This window comes from Triturus cristatus, chromosome 8 (genome assembly GCF_964204655.1).
Source record: "Triturus cristatus chromosome 8, aTriCri1.1, whole genome shotgun sequence".
NCBI classification, from domain to species: domain Eukaryota; kingdom Metazoa; phylum Chordata; class Amphibia; order Caudata; family Salamandridae; genus Triturus; species Triturus cristatus.
In genome coordinates, this window is record NC_140591.1 from 1482020424 (window position 1) to 1482047634 (window position 27211).

General features: G+C 44.2%; 1 protein-coding gene across 2 annotated transcripts in view; it reads right to left on the reverse strand.

Annotated features, from left to right (window-relative positions):
* The window catches only part of P4HA3 (prolyl 4-hydroxylase subunit alpha 3), a 198122-nt gene that overhangs the window by 82000 nt on the left and 88911 nt on the right, over positions 1 to 27211 (reverse strand). For both annotated transcript variants that reach the window (XM_085623338.1, XM_085623337.1), the window contains exons 2-3: positions 22060 to 22202; positions 17797 to 18020 (exon numbers count right to left, since the gene is read on the reverse strand). In XM_085623338.1, the coding sequence (XP_085479464.1) occupies positions 17797 to 18020; positions 22060 to 22202 (367 nt within the window). The remainder of the gene's footprint in view (positions 1 to 17796; positions 18021 to 22059; positions 22203 to 27211) is intronic.

Below are 27211 nucleotides of genomic sequence, written 5' to 3' on the forward strand. Positions count from 1 at the left end.
AAGCTCCTTTAAACTGAGTCAACACCTTCCAAAGATGACTCCTTGAGCCATCTGGAGGATTCAATTGCTAGGGGAAATATCAATTGAGATATTCTTGCTACTCCGACAGTATACCTTTGTTTCCCCATTATTTTGTGGCACTGGGTGCTGCCTTTCACAGACCCCTGTTTTTTTTAATGTGGTGAGTGGTGAGCTCCTCATCACAGTTATCTATCTGCTTCTTCTGCTAATCTTCTTCCCTTGTAGTATCCTATCTATGCTACGCTTTAGTTGTTATAAGACTTGTGTGCCTCCACTTACCATGTTTGTTTCTATTCATGAGTTAATTTCCCATCTTTATGTTGGGTTATTGGTGTGGGTGGCATTCCACTTTCAAAGCTTCACTTGTTGGAGTGGGATTGAGTTCATGGTGCACCGTTTCTTCGAGGGTTCACGCTGTGCTCCTGGAAAGGGCGACAGATACTCAGGAAATGAGTGGAGGGTGGAGAGTGTTTATGGGTTTCACGTTGCAAGTTTTATGGCTTTTTTCTTTATTTTCTACCATTGGGCACAGACCCATTTACTTTTCTGGATTGCTCTTTTTCTTATATGTCCACATGTGGCCCTGTCTCATGATTTATTTGCCACACCGAAGTCCCCAGGACTAAATGAAATAAAAATGCTATGTCTCTTTATCCTGGAAATTCAATAGCCTTACTGACAAGATCAAGAGGAACAACTTCCTTAAAGTGTCTTGGCTGCTTTAGTCAACCGCCTTATTACTCCTCCAGGTGACCCACCTTGCTGGCACCCACATTCCTTTTCTGGGGAAATACAGGTTTACAAAAATTCTCTGCTCTTGCTTTGTGAAAGAGTCTCGCAGAGTGGCATTCCTTTTTTCTCAAAATTCTCCTTGCCACAACATGTCAAATGAGATCCACATGGATGGTTCTCTTAAAGGACTTCCCACTGCATACTTGAATGTCCAAGCTCCACCCCCATTATCCACCTTCTTCCTCTTGGCTCTCAAAAAGCTGCTGTTTGATGCCCCACTAGGTAGGTCATCAATGGTGATGTAGTCCAGTTGGGCCACACGCTTGCACCCCAAAAGTGAGCTGTGATGATGAGGGAGGCAGAGAGGCTCCATGGTTGGTGCTAGGTCTTCTCTTAGCCTCTTACCACAGCTGCAACCCCTCGGGAAGACTGGAGCTGCCACATCCAGGATGTGCGTTGAATGTGATCAGTACAGCAAGGGGAAGTGTCAGAGCTCCATATCTAGTGAAGAGGCACACCCCTCAGTCCTTACCATGACTGCTGCCATCTTGCAGAGGCAGCAGCCTTTCCCCAAAGCTGAGCAGTGCGGTCTCAGGCTGATCAGACATTGCTCTTCAAACAGGGGGGATATCGCAGATAAACGAGGAGCAGTCAATGTGGGTCCTGCCAATCCATGTGGTCACAGTCCACAGCAGTGAACCTCCAGCTCGTATTGGCCTGCTCCCTCCAGTGGCATGCGACACGGAAGGGCACATTGGGGAGGTCACAGACAGCATGGGTGAATAGAGACAGGTGCCAACCCCAGGGTGTGCCAGATCCGTTTTAAAACAAAGAAAGACACAGGATGACTAAGCTTTGGCTGGTGTTCTAGAAATGAGCACGTGCCACCTTGGCTACTCTGGTCATGCGCCTTCATGTTTGCAGTTCTTCACCTCTTTGGTGGAAGACAATCACCATGCCTTAGGAACACACCTACACCTACACACAAACTCATCACAGTTAGTCAATGTTTGGGCTTGTGTTGGAAACCTGACTTCAGTGAACAGGTAGTATACGTGACCGAATTGTGTGCCCATGTGTAAATTGTCCCTGTAGATCAGAGGGCGATGACACTTTAACAGTCAGTGGCGGAAGACTGCGGTGCTTATCCCAGCAGATGACCTGCATAATGGCAATGAATATATAAATGTATGAATTATGTTTACATAGCTTAAGAACACAGATGATTTAAGATTTCTTGCTTATTTCTGAGGCTATTACCACACTCACTGTGCACTGAATTCAAGCATAATAAGCACTGACAAATCCAGGAGGTCTCGTGCAGGCTGCCTGCCTTTTGGCTTTGTCAATTCTTGTTTCGTTTTGTTATGGTTTTTGAGAAACTGTATTGTTGGGGAAGCTTCCCTGTCTTCATAATTAAAAACAAATTGTCTAACAGCAAAACTAGTTTTTTGGTCTCAAAAGGCACACATTGCTACAGAAATCACTTTCCCAGAAGGAACTACTTTGTGGTGTGTGGATGTGCTCCTGTGCTCCTTGTGAAGGGGCAGAATGCTGCTGCTCACAGTGAAGTTAGCCAATGGCGTAGGTGGGCGGATCCATTGCGCCGTGCTGTACACTGTAGTGCATGGGAGCAAAATATCAATGATAAAATAACAGACCAATAAATGAAGAGGACTGGCTGAAAGCCTAGATCATTAAGTATATCATACGTATGATTTTAGTAAAATCAAAAGGACTTGGCTAACACCAGCCCTAAAAAGAGCAGACACAAAAAAAAGTCTGTCTTTTTTATTTTATGCAGAAGTTTGTGTTTCAACAGAAGGCAGCTCAGCATCCTGTCTTCATCAAACATCTAACACGAGGTGGTTTAAGACATGATCCACGCCACCCAGGCATTTATTCGGAAACATCACTGTTTGGAGGGAAACAGGATGCATTGGGACAGGATGTCATTAGGAAATAACAGCAGTGGGTCATAGAGAAGTGGAAAAGCAGATCCCTCCAATACACTGATACTGTTGGTCGATGAAAACTCTAGTAGAGAGTTGACATCTTTTTACAATTGTGTGTGTTTTGTGTCAGACAACCACATAACCTAATACAGAGCCGACACAGCAGGGAAACTCAATATGAAGCGAACCAAACAGAAAATAATGTCAAACATGTGAGAATGTCGGAGCGTGGGAGGCTGCTGGGCTAGAATGAGATGATGAGGGAAAGGCCAATTTAATAGTAAGCACCAGCAAGGCTCAACTTCAGCAACAAAGACCTCTCTGGCTATTACAGTGGCTACCACAAGGTGATCTGCATTCTCTCTTGCACATAAGCAACCAAAGGGGGCGCGGGTCAGGATGGCCAGGAACGCACATTTACAAGTACCTTGGAATTTGTGTTGTTTACACAAATTTTGATAGAGACATTAAAAGGAGCTTAAGGCAAATTTGAATTAATATCAGTGCCTGCTGCTGTGACTGCTATTACTACAACTACTACTCCTACCAATTGTTCAATTTATCCTTGAAGAAGTACTCAAACTAAAGGATAGGAGAGGTAATTTGCCCGAGGGTGGCCAACTTTCTCTTATCACTTTATGTGCCTGTGCGCACCTTGTGCGGGGGAAGACACATTGCATACTGGGACACACCAGAAGATGTTTGCTGGGAAGCAGGGTGGATTATCAGTCATGTAGCACAATTGTGGGGTTTAATTCAATGACCACCTCCAATAAATCAGGCCCTTAAAAAATATATCACTTCAGTAGACCTTATCTAGTCTGATTACTGCTATATTTTCCGTTCCAGCTTCCTGGAGTAACCCATGGCTGCTATTGGTTCCTTTGAAGAGACAGTTTTAGAAAATTAAGAAATCTTTCTCCCAAATGGAAAGAAACACTCTTAACACCTGAACCCAAATGGTAAACAACAGTACTCAAGACGGATACTGCCCAGTTAGCACACATTGCCCCAGGAACTAAAGAAGACATCTAACAATGTATTCCTGATTTTTCCCCATTATATGAAAATGTGTTGGGGTAGGGCTTAGGAATAAGCCTGGACTGGACTGGATATTACCTCGCAGAAGGGTGGGTAGATAGTGTCCAATCTCAGGGCCCGATTCACAGAACTAACTTAAGACAAAATCCTAAACTTACTACCATTTTGGTATTCACAGAAGGCACTTACTCATTTTGGTATTCACAGAAGGCACTTACTCATTTCGGTATTCACAGAAGTTAGGAGTCCTAACTTTAGGACTCCTAAATGCCTTCTGTGAATACCGAAATGAGTAAGTGCCTTCTGTGAATACCAAAATGAGTAAGTGCCTTCTGTGAATACCAAAATGGTAGTAAGTTTAGGATTTTGTCTTAAGTTAGTTCTGTGAATCGGGCCCTCATGGTTTATCCACCTAAATGTAATTTGGAATTAAAATAACAGCCTGTGGAACAAGCAGTACTGTGTTACAATCTCGGTTATCTCACTTTATTAAATTGTTTGATCTTGGGCAGCTTATACTTCCCCTGTGTGTCTGTCCCCATATCTGACATAAAGTGTGTACTTTTAAGGATGCTTAATGAAAGATGTAAACACCAGGACCTAGTCTCATTATGCAGCATGGTTTTCATTCATGCATTCAAGGTTGTTTAACTGCTGGGGTCCACATTCCCTATCGCAAATCGGTGCGCTGCATTACTTAGCACAAGTGAGGCGTTCCATGAGTGTTGCGGTGGGTGTTCTCACGCAATTTGCATGGTTTTTTAAGCATTCTAAGATTTATCAAACCTGGTAAACCTGGGAAAGTGCCAAAAAGATACGCCCCCCCTAGGTGAGGCATAACGAGGAAAAATATCTTTATTTCTCCTTGTTTGTTCCTCTTTCTATGTGTGCGGCATTCTGTAGCACATATAGAATAAGGAAAAAGCTTCAGGTGATTGTGTGCAGGAAGGTGTCCCTTCTGCACAAAAACAGCCGTGCATACAACACAGCCACTCTTTCACCATGGTGCAAGGGTGTATGATTGGGCGCTAGGCTGCCAAAACGGCGCCAGCATGGGGGAAAGGACTGGAATGTGCCAAGTTGGTTAAATACAATACATTCCTGCCATTTCCCTGTGACACTGGGCAGCACAGCAAGGTGACTTGCTGCCCTGCTCCATAAATCTCGTAAATATGCTCCTGAACGTTCATCATCACGTCAGCACCTGGATAGGGAGATACGAGTAAATGAAAACATGACAGTTGGCAAGAGAGGCACAGAAGCACGCTGTTGTCTATAATTAAAGAAACAACTTACTCTGCAGTCGAACTTGGGGTTGCTGATGAGGGAGCCAAAGTTGTACCCTATCTGAGATGATGCATTAGATTAGCTCATTCTCTAATTCTCACATGTGTGCAATCTAGTGATGATCCACTGGAAGAACATCTGGGGTGTAGAGCTTTGAGCTTTTAATTCAATATTTAATACATCATTTTTAGGCATCCAAAATGTGCTTTGAGCTTATTGGAGGCTCTTACATAAATCATAGGTGTGAAAGCAGTATGCTACTGTAACACAAAAAATAACTACAATCCATGCTAAAACCTTAAAAAAAAGTCCTTCAAAAAGTGCGAAACCTGTGTAGGCTCATAACGTATGATGAAATAGCCAACATCACCATAAGAGCCTGTGTCCCCTGTGCTCTTCTAATAAGTTTGATTGACCTGCTCTCTTAGGAGCACCACTACACACAGGGCCTCATTTATGAGAGACTTGAGTCATGTTTGCACCACACAATGTGGTGCAAACACGACACAAACCTCTAAGTCAGATTTTTGAAGGTACGCAAAGACACTTTGTGTGGCTTCAAAAATCTGGAGTAATGAAACGCAGTGTAAATCACTGCGCTACGTTACTCTGCCCTGGGTAGGCATTCCATGGGCATTGTGTGGGTGTTCCCATGGAACTCCCATGGATTTTGACACATCCCTAGATTTACAATAACTTGTAAACCTGAGGATGCCCTAAAATCTCATACCTTCCCATGGGAGGCGTAACGAGAAGAAACAGCTCAATTTCTCCTTGTTTCCTCCTCTCTCTGCGTTCGTTGCATTCTGCAGCACACATAGAAAGAGGAATATGCCTCCCAGGATTGGTTTTGTGCAGGAAGGTGTCCCTTCCTGTGCAAAAACAATCCTGCATGCAACGCATACACTCTTGCACCATGGAGCAAGGGTACCTGCATTGGCGCTAGACTGTCCAAAGTAATAGGGCGTATTGCCTTATATACGGCGCATTCCTGCACTTTCCCTGTCACGCTGTGCAGCGGAGCGCAGCACAGTAACTTGCTGCACTGCGTGACTTCCTCATCAACAAGGCCCATAATTTATCATCCTTAAAAGGATGTAATAAAGCAACTGGGGGTGCACATGTTGCACTGTGTCTCTGGATTTACGTGAATTGTTCATGAAACACTCCGGGAACCCCTATAGACTGCCTCACAATATCTAACTTTTTGGTTGTTGAGCTAACATGTTTTCAACTGCAGTGAATTTACAATTTAGAAAGCAGTATAGATCAAACAGGGAACCAGAATCCTTCACATTTCTAGGTTTGACGTTTTTCCCCTAAACTGAAGATGCCTGGTCTTAGGGCTTATTCATCGCTTTCATCTTTATTACAGGGCTCTCTCCTAGCAGCTCGTTGCAGCTCGCATCTGCCTGGCAGGATAGGTCTTTTCCGAATATGCTGAAACCTTGCTACTTTCCTAAGGCTTTTGCCCCTTCATGGAAGATGCCTCTAGGGCTGATATAGGGAGTTTTATCCTTCAAATAACAGAGCCTGACCCTACAAAGAACAACAATCTTGTTAAATCTTTTTCACCATTACAGTGAGATACAACAAACGATATACTCAGCATTCACCAGTAATTGGAACAGGTGCACGCAGTTCTCCCTACATACATTTATAGTTTCATAGCTCAAGTCCTTCCTGTTCACTATTCTCTCTTTAAAGCGCTTAGAGTCGCATCCTGCCTTCCATGAGCCTATTCGTAGTTCATGGTCAACTCGCTTCACTCTTTCCTCTCGATATTGAGACTGTTTTTCCCAATTTTTCTGATGATGCTGGGGACATCCTCTGGCTTTGTATATTGGAATTAAGATACAACATGTTTTAAAATCTGCTTTTCAGTTCATGCTAGGAGCTACTGTGCTCCTCCAGAGCATACTCTTGACCGCGGTGCGTGTTTTACCCGGCAACCGATGAAGATCCCGCAGTGTCGGAGAGAGAGAGCTCCATCTAGTCCTATTTTCACTCTATATTTGCGTTTGTACCATCTATAGCTCCAGATGCACATGCTGGGGTAGCCCATAGGGGGCATTACAATTGTCAAATCTAGCATCTGTGATGACCAGGGTGGGCAGAGGGCAGGTTATCCTCATTCATAGATAGCGGCACATTGGCCAGTCGCTTCAGATTACAAGATGCGGAGGTTACTACCTGTTTCCCCGTGAGGGTCTGTCCTCAGACCTGAATCGAGCACTCCCAGCATTTTGGCTTTAGAAACTATAGGAATAACATTTGCTCACTCACTAGAGGGGGATATTTCTCCTTGATTGTGACGATCTTGTGAGCTGAGGCACATCGAAGCCGCTCAGTTTTAGCACAATTCTGGCTAATCCACTGGGCTTCGTCCAGGATTGCAAACCAACAACATACGCTAGAAGGTGGGTTTCCCCTGTCAGAATAATTTGGATAAATGTAGCCGTTCCACAGCTGGATGTACATGTTGAACATAGAAGAGACAGGTGGAACCCCATGTGTAACCATGGACCAACTGGATGATACAGCGCAACGTTTCATAGCCCAAGCAGTCGGGCAAGAATAACAAGAAAGGGAGCAAATCAAACCACCCATACACAGGGCTTTATGACCAATGCCTCTGGACCTCCAGGATTTGCAGAGGCACATTTGAGCCACTGGATGTGGTTGATGTCAAGTTTCTTTCTGACATGGTTCTAGTTGAGGTGCCAATTTCTTTTGGTCGCTGGATTTGCAAACTAGGGGCCTTGCAATGGGAAGATCCTCGTCTTTCTATTGTTTAACATAGTGGACTGCGTTTCTGCTCTGAAGTTCCTTTCAAAACAGTTTTTCCTTTGGTCACAAACTTGGCCCTTCCTGTTTTTATGCAGCTTTTTCCTTGGTTAAGGTAGTCTGATCGCATTCTTTGGATGTTGGAATGGTTCTCTTCCTTTATCTTGCCCGACCATCTCTTTATTGCAGGCTGATTCTCTGTTTGTTTTTTTGGACTCGCTGGCAATGGGACGAAGCCCTTCTGGGCAACTCTTAGCCACCGGGTCCCATTGCCAATGTCTCTTGCCTCTCAGGTGGCAGAGCAGGCTCTTCCTCGCCTGGTTTAGAGTTGGTTCACTCTGAAGGCTGGGGGTTGGTGGGTGTTCCCTGTGGGAAATTAGCAATGCGGGCACTTGGACATCTTCCCTCACCTTTATGTGGCATTACAGGCTGACAGTGGGAGGTGCTTTCTTGGCAGTGTTTGAATGATAGAGTATGTTGGTGTAAGTATCAAGCTAATTCATTGACTTCATGTTGAAAGTGACTGGGTGCTGCACCTGTTACCCTGTGTGCTTTCTTTCTGTTTCCCTGTGGTAAAGTCGTCATCTGCTGTGGTGCATCCTCCCGTGGCCAGGACCGGGATGAAGAAGACAGACGAGGGCGTAATACTTATCAGCAATCTTCATTACTCTAAGCCCAAGTCTTCCTCAACCCATTGCTGGTAGCCTTGGTTCTGCACATGGTCCCCTATTATGGGACACAGGAAGTGGAACCCCGAGTTATTTGTATTACTGTTCCTGCTGGGTTATGATGGCTAAACCCTATCTGTAGGATGAGGCAACCTCAAGTGGTTAGGAATAGGATGAGGAAGACAAGGACTTATAGTAATGAAGATTATCGGTAAGTAATTGGACATTCCTATTAAGCGAGCAGCTGACATGGTTCAAAGTGAATTTGCTCCGTTTTTTTGCACCATTACAAAGGTGACACAGTGCAGTATGTCCTCTTACACTGCTGCTTTGGAGAGAGAGTGAGATTCCGTGATCACATGCTGTGATTCTGGGAACTTTGTGCTGTTTCAGTGTGTTATCCCCAATTGTCTGTTCTTTCAACGCAGCCAAGATCAAGCGATGAAAGATGTGCGCTACAGGGATGATTGTGCCAAAAGCCTTTGTAAGGAATGAAAGCTGAGCCCATCAAAGCGAGGACTGTCCTCACTCAGTCTGATGTAATAAGAAAGGAACTCTTAGCAGCTGCCTAGTCAACCCTTGGCGAGCGACCGGGGCCCATTTATTTTAATTTGTCGGTTTAATAAGCAGAGAATTGGTTGAAACTCGCTTTGCAGAGCCAAGATCCCAGAGAAGAGATCAGAAACTGCCAAAGTGTACGCATGATGTGGAAAGGGCGAGTACACAAGGAAGAAGGAGAGACAAGAGTAGGGAGTCAGGCTTACAATTACCGTTTATTCTTTTATTGATGAATTGCAAGACGGTTTCCATAGGGGACGTGTAGCAGCTGAAGAGCCCTCGTCGCCAATGATGACTAAAGAGCCATTTCAATGTATGCGTCATTACTTGCAGTTACTCTTGCCATAACACCACGTGGAGTAAGTGTCCGTCCTTCTCTCTCCCTCTCTCGCTCTCTCACACAAATATAAACACATCGTTGTATACTAAGTACCTTGCACACACAACAAATTAAACACAGAAAATGGCATTCCCTGGTTGTATGTCGCTATACTGAGACTTGCAATATGGTCATACCTTTACTACATTGGAAGGGAAGCATATATTTACTTTTAATGACCCCACTTCCAACACCCTCCTCCACAAGCACTCACCAAACCTAGTGACACATTACACTCTGACACAGGGAGAACCTGCACAACCTTGTAAGGGCTGCCCGAGCTATGAACTAGAAACCTCACAATGGGTCTCAGGCTACCTTCATTTAGCAAACACACTCCACCCCAACATCATTCACAACAAATGGAGACATAGTCCGTTTGGTGCCACTACCACCCACACGGAAACACGGAAAGTTGCACAAACAATCATCCCTCTAAAAAGAAAAATGAAAAACGGGTAACTAGCTACTAAACATTTGTTACTCACTTTCATTACCACTGGTAATGGTACTCCCTTCCCTTACAATGGGTACATATGACAGTAATATCCACCTATAATATCATTTCACCCAGAACACTGCCTTCCACCACCTCGTCAAGGTAAGGATTTTAATATTATATTTACTGCTACGTCGTCTATCAAACATTTTCCACTGCTATGCTCTGCTGTTCTTATCTTAGCTTCTAATGTAGTGGTTAGGTCAATGTAGTGGATGTGATGTTTCTTCTCATGCATTATAACACATGCTAACTAGTAGGGCTATGCCTACATTGTCCTCTGTCCACTGTGGAAGCTATCTTAGTCCAAAATTAATAACAAATATTCACTTCCGCTCGAAAGAAACATGCATTTTACCAATATTTTAATAACTGTTTATTCTTACAGCCCCCTGAAAAATCAGAGACTGAGTAAACCTTCACCTCGAAACAAGAATCTCTAATTCCCAGTTGTGTAGTGATTATTACACCCTGGCAGGTCACACTTCCTGAAATTTACTGGGGGAAAAATCCAGGGAAAGATTTAGATGTGTTAAAAACCAAGGGCCTGATTTACAAAGAATTGGCGTAGAGCAGCGCTGGAAGTCTCCAATTTGAAAGGGCAGGGATGCACATTATTTACAAGATATGGTGTGTTCCTGTCCTTTCAACCCGTGACGGCGCACAATTTGCAGCTGAGTGCCAAAGCAGGCGCCCTTGCAGCATGGTTGTCAGCATGATTGTTTTTGTGCAGAAAGGGACACCTTTCTGCACAAAAACAATCAATGGAGGCGTTTTGTTTCGTTCTATGAGTGCTGCAGAATGCAGCCCACATGGAAAGAGGAACAAGCATTGGCATAGACAATAGATCTCACTTTTGGGACATTCTAAGTATTTACTTATGCAGCACAATATTTTTGGTGCAACAACAACTGTTGCATGGCTAAACACTTAAAAGGTCCCAAAGGTGAGACCTAATGGTTATGCCAATGCTTGTTGTGTCATGTTACTTGTTTAAGCAGTAATGCGACTTTACATTTGCTCGCTTTCACACTCCTAATGAATGCTATTCTCAACATGGGAGACAGCTCAGCCGGCTCACACGAGCTTCTGGTGTCAATGACATGCATGAGCAAGCTCCAGTCACACCCTGATGCTGCCCTCTCGGTTGCTGCAGGCAAGCTTTGATATACTCCCCTCGCATGATATGGAAGCAGAAAAATCCCATCTCCTTTACCTGCGAAGGGTGGGGTAGGGAGAGAGAGGCGGCGAGTAGCTCCAGCGTCTAAATACAGCAAAGATTGTTATCAATATAGCCCGTATGATTGTATATTTGGAACGCCCTGGGTATAAAGCCTGTGCTGAACTGTGCAACTGGGCCTGGAGAAGGTCAGGCAAAAGTGTTATCAAGAAATCTTTCAGTGCAATCCATTTGAGTAGAGGGGTCTGTGGGGGTACATGCAGCAGGACTGACCCTGGTGCTGGCTGCCATTTGTTATCTGTCTTTAACATCCTAATTCGCTTCTAGAAGCCAGAAGCACAGCGTGACCCTGCCTTGCTAAGAAGCTATTTATATTAATTTGCAGCACAGTAGCAAAAATAGTTACCATCAAGTGTGCGTTACAGCAGATATTTCCATAGGTTTCATTAATAGATGTTAGCGAGATTTAATTTAAAAAAAACACCTGGATGGGTCCTGTCACATTATGCTTCGCTCAGATATATCTTTTGGGATAATGAGCAGCTGCCGCAATGTCAGATATTTCAACAGAAGCACAGCAACGCTGACCTCAGAGTAAGCAAACATCCAACTTTACTTCTGTGATCACCAAAGCAAACAAGCGCACGCGCTAAAAGTAAAAAACAAAGTGTCGGCAAAAGTGAAAGCGTTTCACTTGCGGGAGCGGGCAGCGCCAGGAGCGATAATTGCTACCATATGGCGCCGCTCGCTCCCGCAAGTGAATCGCCAACCGTGCACGCGTTGCCTTTGAAGGCAATGGAACGCGTGCACGTTTTTGGCTGAAAAGCCGAAGCGATTGCTAAAGGTCTTTTGCAAAACGAGGAGAAATGAAAACATTTCTTCTTGTTTTCCCAGCTCTGGGGTAGCGTAAGGTTTTGGCACTGTACTAGGTTTACATGATTTTGTAACTCTGGGGCAGAGTCAAAATCAATGAGTGTCGCGTGGGAACACCCACCGCAACGCCCATGGAACACCTCCTTGATGTAGAGTAAACCAGGGCTGCTCTTTGCGCTGCTTTGCCTTACACTATATCTATGAGGCCATGCAAAGCCACGCAGGGCGGCTTCGCATTGCCTCACAGATATGGCTGAGAGGCCTGGGCCACCGGAGCTTCATAGAAAATGACGCTCTGGCGGCGCAGGCCCTTTTGTAAATGAGGCTCCAATTCAGCATTTATGCTTCATATTCCGGATGAAAACTCAGAATGGGATGTATTTACCACATGCGGTAAATACCTCATCCTGATGTAATTGTATTTACCACATGTGGGAAATACATCATCTCATTCCATCAGACTTGTAATAAGTGCCTACATTTTTTCTGAAATTTTGACCAAAATATTCTGTTGCCATATCACATTGGGATACAATAGTTTAAGAGAACATCTGGTGAAGGGAAAAATTGGAAGGTGACATTGAGTTATAGCAAAAATATTTTAGGTTCACAAAAATCCTCTGCAGTGTGAAATGCTATCTTATCTATAAGGATTCTGAACGCACTTGGAACAGGCAGGGGGAGATATTTTATGGTTAGTCATGCCTAATGCTTATCCACACAGGGAGTGATGGCGGCACAGTGCTCAGCCACTGATGTCATCATTTAGATTAACTATTTGAAGATTTTTCTGCAGAGCACTTACAGATTAGTTTCTGACCTTGTTGTGTAGGTGCCATGGCATGTTGTTAGGGATCTCTACTGCCAATAAACCCTCTAGTGCTTGATACAAAGTGAAAGGGGGGGGCAACAGAGGCTCTCTAATGGGTTTGACACTTGACCCCAAAAGAAATGACAGGACTGACCACTCCTGTCCTGTAGGCAATACAAAACAAGCATTTGCAATGCAGGTAGGTCCCGCATTTGTGAGTTAGAGCTATTGACATTGTAAATGGCAATGTTTTTTATCTACACATTTTATTTTTGGAGTGAATGTATGTAGTGTGCAAAATCCCTTGGAAAGGTCCTGCACTTCGTAATAAATATCTCGAAAAAGACGCAAAGTGTGGATTGTGTCAACAATTTCTTTGCACGTACCTCATGGGTGAAGTGTCGCTACACGTGCACACCGTGGTGCTTTACTAATGCAAAACTTATTAATAAAAGTAGTGCTTACAGACTAACCAACGCGATCGGGATCGGAGCATGTGAATCCAAATACCGGCTTCTCTTTCATTTTCTAGACCATTTAATTCACTCTCCTGCGTCTTGGTTATCCCCCGAACACTGGGAGGCAATGAAGTTTGCCAAGGGGGCGGGGGTAGAGGGGTTTCGGGGGTACATGAAAATGTATTCTTTGCCTAGTTTTCAAATGTCGCCCGGTGCTATTAGTTAAAAGTGTGCAGATTTCATTAAGATATTAAGAGTACTTTACTCGCATCCATGAGAAAATCGACATTAACTAAACAAAATGCCAGAATGCGTGTCAGTTTTAACAGTGTTTTAGACAGTCCTGCTTGCTTAGTTTCATTGCATTAATTTTTGTATTCACTCTGTTACACAGCATCCAAAGTAGGTTACCTAACCCCAAAGCCCCGAGTTGTTAAATTACCCATAGAAGGGAGTGTTTTACAGTTGAGCAAATGTGTCCAAATGTAATTTTGGTAGTGCCATGGAATGATCAGCCAATGAGGTACAATGAGCAGGTATTTAACTACACGTTCAAAACGTACGGTATTGTGGCTGTTGTTTGTTTGTACACAACCACCTCTCTGAATGTGTTTATTAACACAGATCTTCATTTACTAGACAGTGGTCACAGAGGGGCAACTAAAGCACAGAACAAAATGTATTAATTTATCCTGAGTGTGAAGGCACCCGGAAGGCTTAGGTGCCCACCTGGAGAGGCTAGGGATCCCAGCGCTTTTACAGACTCTGCCATGTTCCTCTGCACCAGCAGGGCACAGCTCAGAATCTGCTGCTTCTGCTAAGAATAGGTGAGGGGGATGAGTTTGGGGCATGCAGGAGTTGCCAGCAGATTTCCAGGTTATTGAAAGTGATGATTCTGACGTGAGGCAATGGAGACTGACTTTGTCTGTTTGACTGCACCAGTCTATTTCTCTACCATCTACCAGACACACTGTCATGTATCCATTCATCTTTCTTTGTTAGAGGTGCACGACCCAATATATTAATTAACAGGTAGAGCCAGCTGGAGACGAGCCAAGCGTATACGAGCCAGTGGGCGAGCCGTGAAAATGATTGGCATGTTAATCATACAGTAAACATGATGTAAATGTGCGATACTGTCTCTTCAGAATTCAAAAAAATGCATTTCTTTAGCGCGTCGCCTCAGTAGCCAAGATTATAGCACTGAATTGAGAGGAAGTTATTAAAAGTGCTCGTTTTAAGCATGAGTTAAAACACTGCCGCTCATCCCGCCCGACAACAATGCTATTTGTGAACTAAGAGGCGTCAGTTGCCATGCATACCCCAAATGTTGCCTAGAGACTTAATATATTTAGAGTAACATTAAAATCTAGTTCATTAAAAACAAGACGTTTTTGTACAGCACGCATCTTGAACTCGCATATTTCAAGGTGGCAATAATAAAGATGAAAACGGAAGTGCCGGCAGGCAAGAAAACATAAATGGGAGTGGGGGGAGGGGGGGGCGGTGGGGGAGGGTGAAAAGTCACAGACTGAGGGAGGGGGCGGTGGAGTGGGGAGACAGGGAAGAAAATAGTGTTAGGAGTAAAGTGGCCAATAGCCATGGAAGGATAAAAATGATGAATGAGGAGGGACTAACAAGCCTCAAACCAATCGGAGGGCTGCATTTAAGACAAAAACCAATGGGCAGAGAGTGGGCGGAGCTTCCACGAAGCTTCCACACTACAGTATATACTGCATGCCTTGCAAAGCGATGGCAGCGCATTCGCGCAGCAACACTAGGCGAGGCCTAAAAACTCTGACTGTTTTTGAGGTCTTTTGAACTGTAATAAGCATAAACTTCTTTAATGAGTATTGGTCTAAAGTAGATTATATCCTCAAATCATGGACCATTAGGTTTACAGACCCGCAGACTTTACATAGCCATCGGCTGTCACACCTATGAAACGGTTGAATATTACACTTGGGTAGAATAAAGGAAATATAATATCAGCACACATTGGACCCACAGTATTCGTGAAATTTAAGAAGAATATTTTATTTATTACTGCATCGCCTTAACTTTGCGGTTAATTATCCCAGTTAACACCTGTATAGAGAATTTAGTTTTTGACCCTGATGAAGCGTCATGTTGTCGTGAAACACGTGTTGGCCCTAATAATATTCAGTGATTTGAGAATAAAATATACTTTAGTCCAATACTCATTGAAGAGGCTTATGCTTATTACAGTTCAAAAGACCTCAAAACCAGTCAGAGTCCGTCTGGTGCTTGAGCTCTTTACTAAAGAGGCAGGATGGAGGATTTTGCTTGCGCAGAATTCTGATGATGCGGCTTATCAGACCTGGTTGCAAATGCCTCAAAAGCACTATGTTAAGCAACCCCCGGATGATAAAGATGAGTCACATGTCTGCAGCCACCCCTGCTGAGGTGCTGAGTGCTCTGCCCTTTGTCTGGTACTTTTAAACTTAAGTACAGGATGCAGCTACTGGATGAGGTCACCAAATGTAATGGCTGCATCTTCAAATGGCTAAAGATGACCTTCGATTAAGGAGAACTGGTTCACACTCAATGGCACGTAGAACAAGGTGCTGGGGTGCATCTATTGACTGGTCAAACACATTGAGAATGTACACAGGGACATCACCAAAAAACGCTCGCCTGTAATGTAGGGGTTGTGTATGATACCAACCTCACTTTTGAACAAAAGACAAATCTTAAGGGGATATCCAATGATACTATTACCTGAGTCTTGACTAGAATGTAACCACTTATTGCATTGTATTGTCCCAGTGATCTTGCTGTATCCTTAGGTGCAAACATTTATTACTGAACTTCAGCAGGTGCCTAGCCCCGGCCCCCATTTACCTGTGACTGGTGCTCCAACCAGGCAAGGCCCTCTTGGACCTGACTCCTTGCCTCAAGGCTCCTGCCTTTTACGTTTTGAGACCCCCTTTTATCTTGGCCCCCAATTGACGAATCACCCCGAAACTTTCCATGCACAAACTAGGCAACAAAGAGCACTTTTTTGGGAACGTTTTGTGGAGATTCGTCAAACGGTGCCAAAATTATTATCAACACAAAAATGCATTTCCTATGGAAACGCTGACCTAACTGTAAATACCCAGTGGCGGCCGCCACTGGATAATATATATCTATACATATGTATATATATATATATGCACACACTTACTTTATATATACTTACCTTGCGCTGTAAAGGCATGAGTGGTAAAGGTATGTGCACAGCAAACTGCATGGTAATGGCACTGCGTTGTAATGCCCACGTTGTAAAGGATGTTTCCCATCTCACCTCTCTTCAGAGAGCTTCACTGGCTTCCCATTCACAAACGCAGTCACTTAAACCTCACACACACACATACAAAACCTTGCACAACTCCGGACAAGCATTCCTGAACAGCCGAATACACTTCCACCAGCCAGCCACAGACCTACACTCAGCCTCATGTCCACTTGCACCCCCCCACATTTGCAATATCCCAGCCGGAGGGCACGAGCTCTCCTACCTCTCACTTAAACCTTTGAATGTACTCCCTCAGCACATCCAAGCCTCCTCCTCCCTTCTAGAGTTCTGCAAGAACCAAAGACCTGGCTGTTTGAAAAACCATGCAGGTACATCTCGCCTTTCTCCTAGTCTAGCGCTTGGATACCCTCATGGGTGATTAGGGCTCTCGACCAATCAACATAACAAATCCACATTCCATAACAGAGCACTATTCGTCTGGGCCAGTGAAAGTATATGTAGGAAAGTACAAGTGGTGTTCACTAAAGTCACAAGATTCATCCTGCTCTGAAGCTCACCTGCCAACCGAATGACATATTCAATTTAAGGCTTGATCCATGGTGCCCATCACCTCCCTCAGACAGAACCTCCCATCCACTTCATGAAAGCACTGAAAAATACAGCCCTTCAGAACCTGACAAATCAGTCACTGTGAAAGAAACTTCTCAAGCATACATTTTAGAAAAAGAAAGCCCGAACTCAGAGGTGACTTGCAATGTCATTTGAACGTGTGGAAGAGGGTATTTTATTCATTATAATACATGGTGACGCCATCACCCCTCAACCTTCTAAAATCCTTGGCGTCTTGCTGGTTCATATGAAAGAGATCTTTGGTTGCAGTGATGAAGAATAAAAGCAGAAGCTGTAGTGTAAAATTTAACACACCAAGAAGCCCCAAGACTAAATTAGTAGCACTTTAATGCAAGTCAGATTTAAAAATGCCGTAGCTCAGACTGTGTAGATATAGTGCAGAGACTCAGTCTGTCCTGTAATGACCAATAGCCTGCATTGTCTAAATTGTAGCTTTAATTATGTTCTGTGACCCACCTTCTACTTTGACTGCTGACTCAAGCAGATGGTATTATGAGGCCACAACTCAACTATAATAAGTTCCCACAGGTGTCTAGAGACGTCACAACTCCACTTTCCCCTAATATAGAAGCAAAGGCTGTGTACTAAGGAAGCATGCAAATGTGTATTCCTGTATGCATACTACAGATACCTTAGCTCATTTGATTACCCGTACCTTTCCAATATGGAAGCAATCATCGGCAGACATGTTGAAACGCTGGGTGGGCCGGTAGAGGTTGGTCAGGGTGGGGCTTGAGTCTCGTTGGAACAGTCCATTCACCAGCCCCTTTACATTCAGAGCGTAGACGTCCTGCAGCCTCATCAGCGCCTTAGCGGCTCCTGTAAGGTCCTCAAACTGGGGCAGGTCTTTTTCCACATCCTTGTAGCCCTTCACCAATGCTGCAAAATAAACCCAAAAATGATCAATGTGTGGACATTGAATCTATATTTTTTACTTTTCTATGAATACATTTGTGTGCATCGTTTATGTGCTTGATTTAAAGGTCTTTGCATGCCCTTTTTCATAATGTAATTTTAACATTTCTGTGCATCTTTTAAAATTAAAAGACAATTTCATTTCAAATTTTTAGTGCAACCTAAGTACTCATGAATGTGGACTGCAGTGGGTCGTTTACAGATCATGGAAATTCTTTCAACTATGTGGAATGATTAAGCGTGACCTTAAAATACTCCAAAATGTTATTGAACAGGGACAGAGGAGAGGATGTTGCCTTACAGCTAGAGTGGTCGACCTCGAAGCTGGGGAACCGGGTTCGAGTCCCGGCAGCGACGCTCAACATTCTGTGATTCTGGGCAAATCACTTAATCTCCCCGCGCCTAGTAAAAAAAATGAATGTGTCCTCATGTAACGAAACTGGTGCTCGTGCAAAGCGCTCTGATACCCGATTTCTGGGGTCTAGTTTGCGCTATGTAAAAAAAAAAAAACAGGGAAAGACAATGGAAAGAAGAAGCCACAAGGTGAATCTGTTGCATTTGATGCAAATGTTATTGATTTCTAATACTGTACTAGGCTTTATAGTTTGTGGAATACTGTTAAATATGTATTTTTATTATACTGCATGCTGAAGAGCAATCACACACTCAGACGACATATATAAATGATTACAATCAATTCGTAAAACATTATTGAAGAGCCAGTGCCTAGATACATGAAGGTGTTAGGCGCTGTGTAAGTAATAATGTAGTTGTACTTGTAGTGACACATTATTAAAGATAGGCTGCTTATTCCAAACATTTCATAATCAGTGCATTAAACCCTCTGATTTACAAAAAAGGAGATGTATTTTTTTCTGTATCTATTTTTCATGACTTAATTAGATACAAATATATACACATCTGACATTATTTCGAAATTATTTAGAACAGCTTCTTATACACATGCACATTATACCCCCAATTAATTATTAAGTCGTGAGAATTAACTACACACGATACTTAAATAAACGAACCCCATTCCAAAATGTCCTGTAATTTTTACCCCATCAGAAATACAAACTGAAATCTAATAGTTGTCCTGGCTGAGCTCGCGAGAATAAGGACCTTGGCGAGAAACTGTTAGACTCAGTAGAAGCAATATCCACTATGAGCAATCTAGGTGTTGCCAAAGCAACCATCTTCATCATCACATTCTACAGACGTTGAGGGTGTGCCAAAAAGGGACAGGCGCTGCTGATCTTACCACTAGAGTCTGTATAATAGGCTACTGGCCGGGCTACAAAATATGGCTCATTGTGCTTGCCACTTCGTGGAGATCCTATCCCAAGGACCGGGCATCCGCAGGTCCACATCTTGGCTTTCACGTGCCGCGGGCAATGATAATGATGTACTTCATACATTGCCTCACATCAAGGTACACAGCCTTCGACAAATCTCCTCAAAGGTAGAACAAAACTGTGAGATGGAACATTGTGGTGCCATAACCACCATCCCAACCATGGGCCTTCACGGTATCCTATGATGGGACACGTGGGCTTTGAGAAGATGCTCTGATGATCTACAGCAGGGTTCTCCAAAGTATGTCCTGGAGGACCGGATCCATGCCAGATGTTTAGCATATCCCCATTGTTAGATTTGGGGGTCTCTAGTTGGCAGAGGTAGGTACCTTTGACCAAATAGGGACCCTTGCGTCAAGTCAGGGTAAGGGGCTACACTGCTAAAATAACCCCTGCGCACCCCCTTGGTAGCTTGACACATGCAGGCAGGCTTATCCCAGAGGCAGTGTGTTAAGCATTTGTGGACACATACAGTAATCCATTGACAACACTACAGATGGACACCACACAGGTTGTATTATAAAAATAAGTATTTTTATATAGACTTATCACAAGTCCAAACAACAAAAATTCACAGTACTGTACTCAAAAAAAAAATCTAAAATAGTAGAAGATAGTTCAGTTCTCTCAAGTTGTAAATGCAACACTTTACTCTCAAAAGTACCTTGGATGCGTAACGCAATGCAAACAAAAGGGTCGCAGGAAAGGTAATGCGTCGGTTCTTTACACTCAGGGGACTGGATGCGTTGATTCCTTTCTGCTGCGCAGAGGAGTTGATGCTCGCTTCCTTACTGTGTGGGGAGGTGATACGTCGGTTTCTTGCTGCTCTCCGGTACGATGCGACAAGATGCCGCCTCAATGCGATACTCTTCTCCGGTGCAATGGGACAAAATGGCGCCTTGCTCTTGATGCAACAACTTTGATGCGATGCGTGCACGCCCAACGGCCGTGCGGCGACTAGATGATCTTTGGAGCCGCGACAGGCCCTGCGACACGCTTCTCCGGTGATGTGACGGCGACCTCTGCGGCAGCGGTACACTTCTCTGGTGATGCGCCGCGCTTCGGCAATGCGATGGCGACAGCGGTGGCACGCTTCCTTGGCGATGCGACGGCAACTGCTGCGGCGGCGACACGCTTCTCGTCACTGAGTCGCGCTTTCAGCTCCCAGTGACACGCAGTCTCTCAGAAGGCCCAGCACAACAGCAGGCACTTCAATTCCCAGCAAAGGAAGTCAGGGGGGAGCTGGTTGGTGAAGTCTTGTATCCCTGAGACTTCAGGCAGGAAGCAAGCTCAAGTTCAAGCCCTTGGAGATTTTTCTTCAAGTTGATGAAAAGCACACTCGGTCCTCTTCTCCTTTCTTTGGTAATGAAGCAACCACTGCAGGTCAACCCCCAAACAGACAGCACAGGGGTAGTCTCCTACTTCAGCTTCCTGGTTCTTCTCCTCAGAAAAGGGTTGTCTTGATTCCCAGAAGTAATCTAAAGTTATGGGGGGTCCCCCTTTTTATACACCAAAATCCTTTGTCTCTGAAGGCAGAGAGTGTCTGTACCTAGTCCAAACCAGTTCTGTGCGGTCCTGGAGCACTTTGTTTACAGGACTCCTTCTTTCCTTTGACAGTGTGGGCCAGGGTCATCAGACACACCACAGGAGGTGGAGCCAGCATTGTGGAAGGCAGGCACAGCCCTATTCAGGCCCAGGTGCTACTCCTCCCACCACTCCTCATGCAGATAGGTCTATTCAGCCTTGTGCTGACTCACCCTGTCTCCTGGAGTCACCTAGCCCCAGTCACTCAGAAACCAGAAATGGAATACACAATCTAGCAGAGGCAGGCTTGGATAGTTAGGCAAGAAAATACCTACTTTCTAAAAGTGGTATTTTCAAACACAGAATGTTAAAACCAATTTCACTAAAAGACGTATATTATCATTCTGAGTTCAGGCATACTAAACTCGAATTTCTACCATGTTCTCTGGGTCAGTTAGTATTATAAGGTGTTATAATCAAACTGCCCATTCTGGCCTATGAGGACTGGTAGCCTTGCAATAGTGAAAAACGAAAATGGCTGTAATTCACTATAAGGACATGCCACACTTAGGGGTGTCTGATATGCAGAAAAGGGAAGGTTTGGGGACTAGCAAGTGGGTGAACCTGCCAAGTCAAGAGGCAGTACCAGACTGCACACAGGCTCTGCAATGGCAGGCCTGATACACACTTTACCAGCTGCTCCGGTGGGTGGCACAATCAGTGCTGCAAGCCTACCAGCAGCATTTGATTTAGAAGCCCTGGGCACACGCAGTGCACTGTACTAGGGTCTGACAAGTAAACCAAATAAGCCAATCATGGAGTCACTACTCCATACATCAATTTAACCTAGGGAGCACTTGCACAGTGGCACTGAATAGCAGTGGCACAGTGCCCAAAGCCTTTAAAACCAGCAAAAACATCAGAGGTAACAGCAAAAAAATGGAAGGTAGACCTACGCCAAAGGTGCCAGGTCTAACACCCATTTAGATAAATGTAGTTATTTTAAATATGTGGGATGGATCGGGCCCTCCAGCACCGACTTTGGAAAACCCTGATCTACGGTAAGAAAGCCATGGCTGTAATGGAAGCAGTTTCATGATCATCCAGTCATTTCACAGTACCTTCGGTGTTCTCGCTGGCCTCGCGACTGTGCACCACGTTCATCCACTCAGACTGCAGTCGCTTTATTAAGGTGTAGGCCAGCACAGGGTTGGTGATAGGAGTCTCTGCTCCTTGGTGCAATCTGTTGGTTTTCTCATAAAACCTTCATGAAAAGAGAAGAAACACGGAGGTCAAACATGACAGTGGACTACAGCACTCCCAATAGTGGTACTCCACAGCGACTCTTAAAATCAAAACAGCTTTTTAATCTTGTCATTTTATAACAAAGAAACAGTCTGAAACAGATCGCAAAGAAAGTCAGGAGCTAAATCAATGACAAACAAATATTAATTTGGATGCATTTCTGCTACTTAGTGCGAGTTAGTTCACCGGATGAATTTAATGCACTCTTTGCAGAGAATTTTGAATATCTGTATGCAGTGATAGGTGTGCATATTGAGGTGATTGGCTGCAAAACAGTAAAGTTATCTGGAGCATACGCTATATTAAACAAGATTCTATTGTCAGCTGAATCTGTCGACATAACACTGGCAAAGCCAATAGGGTTGGCGTTGGCTGACAGCTTTTTGACTATGTCAATAATTGATTTTTTTTTCATTTTTGGGAAATCTTTATTGCTAGGGAAGCTGCTGCATGCTCCTCAATTTATAAAAAGGAAAAAAATAAATTGTTTAAAAACAAAAATATTTTGGGGTCTCAAAAATCACCCATTGCCACAGTAGTTCATGGCACAGGAGGGAGCAACTTTGTGTGTGGATGTGATCACTGTGAAGAGCAGAATGCCGTCACTCACCGTGAAGTTAGCCTATTGCAAACGTTTGTTAACACATTGCTCCATGCTGTATGCTGTATTGGGTGGATAAAAAATGTACATGACACACAAACAGACTAATGGATGAAAAGGCCTGGCTGAAAACACCTACAAGTAAGAATATTTCACATATAATTTCAGAAAAATTGAAACGTCTTGGCTAATGCCACCAGAGGCTGGAGGATGTCAGGACCAATTATAGTACCAGAAATTGGAGACCATTTGGTGCTCAAACCCCAACCCCACAATTACAACTAACTACAAACAAGCATGAACCACCTACCACAAAACCATTCTGTTAGAAATTGGGTTTCTGGTTGGCAGAGTATACACCCTGTCCAAGCAGGAACTACAAACCTAGTCAGGGTAAGTCAGATACACAGCCATCGGCCAAAGTCAACGATGCATGGGATTTTAATGAAAAACAACTGCAAAACCCACTTTTAAGGCCATGGACTGGATTGGCATATTTTGACAGGGCAGGACTCACAGTTGGCAGAATCCAGCAGCTGAAGCAAAGTTGGAAGAAGTTTTTGATGGCTCTGAGACTTCAAAACAGGAGGCAAGCCAGCAATCCCTTGGAGTCACTTAAGTTCTCCGAGATTGTAGAGAGCCAGGTCCAGCCCTTCTCACTCCCAGGCAGGAGGCAGCAGGTCACCACAGCAAAGCAGGTCATAAAAGTGGCAGTCCCTCCTGGCAGCACAGCAGTCCTTCTTCTTGGTAGAATGTCTTCAGATCAAGAAGTGTACTGAAGTCATGGTGTCAGAGGTCCAGTACTTATACTCATTTGAGCCTTTAAAGTAGGGAGACTTCAAAGAAATGTTTTGAAGTGCACTAGGCCCTGCCTTTTCTTCCCTGGCCCCAGAATCACTACAGAGGGGTATGCAACCTTTTGTGTGTGGACAGGACCTAGCCCTTTCAGGTGCAGAGTGTCAGCTCCTCCCTCTCATCCTGCCTCAGGATTACCCATCAACATGCAGATGGCTTCTCAGTCACACCTACCGTTCCTTTGTGTGTGTCTATCTAGAGGGAATGCCGGAAGCCACCTGTCACCCACCCCAGATGTGTATACCAGAGACAGGCAGAAGGCAATGGTTTAAGTAAGAAAATGCCAAATTTCTAAAAGTGGCATTTCAGAACTGCATTTCAATGACACCATGGGGCATATTTACAACAAAGTGGCGGAGTGTGGTGTTAGCCTCCTTGGCTTAACGCCACACTCCGCCACTTCCGAAAGACAGTGCTGCACCGTATTTATAAGAATACTGTGCAGCCTTCCGTTTCCACCTGCGCTGACGCTAATTTAGCTGCCTAGCACCAACACAGGCACACTTGCACCATAGTGCAAGAGTGCCAGCGTTGAGGGGAATGATTGTTTATGTGCAGGAAGGTGCCCTAATATTGTGATATTTTATCATTCAGATTATTGGCAGCCCTTATTCTATTTCCACCAACCACAATAAAAATAAAGTAAGAACCGTGGCTCACACTACCGAACAGTCTGCTTGCTGCTCCATGGCTAGGCTGATTGTAGAGCCGACAGATGGCCAGCTATGTCAAGTAGGAGGGGGCCTCATCAGTAGTGATGCTGCAGCTGATCAAATAGTGAGGAAGATGAGTCCTGCTTCCCTCAAGGTCAGCCTCCGTAGGGCTTTGTTTTTTTTACAAACTAAGCACTGATATACTGTTCTTACTCCTACACTCTGATAATGTGCTTTCTCATTACCATACCCACCGTCTTGCAACTTGCCCTGCTCCACCTGATAGTACAATACTTTTTTTTGCCATTTCTGTAGGGAAAATGTTGTTACCAAACTTCACTAACACACAACACAGGTACAGTATGAGCATCAGCGGTGCAAGCATTCATTATACATAGACAGCTCTACCGGAATCATGAGATTTTGCAGCTGCAGCATTTTCTGCTATGGATTTGTTGCATTTGCCACATAATCCATCATCTGCTGTGTAATCTACTGATTTAAATAAAAAATGTCTCTGGCTCAAATGGATCAAAAGGAACTAAAAATGCAATGATACATATTGCTGCACAGTGGAAGGCCCTTTGCAAAGGTTAACTAGCCACCTTTCTATTGCTTATTGTTGTAGTTAGGTGTTAAACAGGTAGTAATGAGGTGAAACCTTTGTCCTGTTAACATATGGAAAAATTACGAAAGAACAAAGTAATACTGTCGCAAAATGTGCCACATTATGCCACATAATTGACTTTTTTCTCTGCATAATTTAGTCAACCCTGCCACAAAATGGTGTCCTCCCCTGATGCATAGTTGCTGTGGCCCTGCATATCGGACAGTTGTGAGACAGCTGACAGCAGTACATGTTTCCTCACAGATGCAGAACACGTTCAATCCGTGCCACAGTGCAATATGCCCTCTACGTGTGTGAAATAGCTATCCACAGCTTTCTCATGTGCTTCCTCTTCTGTGCATTACTCAAGTTTACGAAGGTATTTTCCATATACAAAAGCCAAAACCACTGGCATTAATAATGCTTGTTTACTGTGTAACCAGGGAAACCGATTCAGGCAGTTGGCTTCTGGCTAGAGGCTGTTACCAATTCATGGTCTGGCTACGGTCCAGGGAGAAGTGTAGGGCCATTCTCTGCTTCTCTGCTTTCCAAAAATCATATTCCACATTAATACTGCACTCGAAGAGTTCTGCACTCCGGGGTTTCTCACTTCCATATGAATATGGCGACTGGAAGTTCAGAGCAGGTGGGAAATATTAGCAGAATACACCTTGGAATTAGGGGGAATATATACACATTTCCAAGCAGTATTTTGGGGTTTGCATAGCTATTCCCCTTTCTGGGGACTAAACTCATCATGCTCACATATAGGTGTGGGAGTACGTCCAGAATCAAGATTTAGGGCCATATCAGCAATGGCCAGCGATAATTATCGCTGGCCGTGCTTAGTGATAATTTTCTTATCGCTGGCTACTCCTGCTTTTTATCGCCCTGGTAGCGCATTATCATCAACGCGCTGCTCCAGGGCGATAAAAATTCCAGAGATAGCGATGTTATCGCCGTTTTGCAGGGAACATCGCTGGTTTCCCAGCGATGTTCCCTGCAAAAGGGCGATCACCTTGCTGATACGACCCTGTGGTCATATCAGCATAATCCACCCCCAATGTTGGGGGTGGCTTAGTCAGGACTTTAGCAGACGTTATGGCAAGGGCATCCTTGCTGATAGCGCAAAGACGCGTTATTGCTCTCCTGACATGTAGTGTATGTCAGGAACGCCCACTTTGCATCTCATTAGAGATACAAAGGTAGGCGTAGTGTAAAAGGGTGCTAACATGCGAATACGCATGTTAGCACCCTCTTGCTGATAGGGCGTTGGTTTTGTCTCCGCTTTTCTGGCTTTTGAAGCCAGTAAAGCGGAGATAAAGCCCTTGATGATATGCCCCTATATCTCTCCAGAATCCCACACCCAGCTCCAGCCAACTCACGCTGAGGGTGTAAGGATTGGGATTCTTTGGACAACCTCCATTTTAAGCTTGGTTTTAACGTGGACGATGCATGTGAACAACTGCACTGTGGGTACATAGGTAGATCTGGAGACTCAGAAGTACTTTGGTGTTTAAATAGGGCTATAACGATTTGTAGGCGGGCTTGCAAGTACTTTCTCACGGGTAAGACTCATTAATATCTCTGTGGTGGATGCACAGAATGGAAGGTGGAAAAACTAGGAAAGTATCTCTTAGGGGACAATTCCAATGTCTGAAGCAAATAGAAGATTTAAAAAAAATCTCATTGACTAATAGTTTTGCTGGAGACCTCAAGTATAAACTGTCCAAATGCTGAATTGTTCTTTAGTAGAAATGTCTGCTTATGGAAATGTAACACAGTGAAATTTTTGGAGGCCTTCATAACATCAAAGGTAAACCCACCCAGGAAGGCCTCACATCAAGACCTATAGCTAAATAGGAAAATATCAACGTTGTGCCATACCGGGGTATTTACATTTGCAGATATGTTTTGACCATCGAAATTCTGCCGGTCCTGAATCCTTGAATAAAAAATGTGAATTTCCATGCGTAAAGTGGAAATTCTGCACTACTACGTTTAAATTAGGTGCTAAAAACGCTTCAACAGTCGGGTCCTCCAGGCGACTCTCACTGCAGTTTCTCTACAGATGAAATTTGTAGGTTTCTTTCCATCTCTGAAATTTAAATTGATACTTGTATAGCACACTACTCACCCGCAAGGGTCTCAAGGCGCTTGTACGAATACCACTGTGGAACCCATCCTGGCTTTCCCTGTGAGGCGTCACCTGCCTCGGCACCCCCAAGGTGGAGGCCAGGCATCCTTAGCAT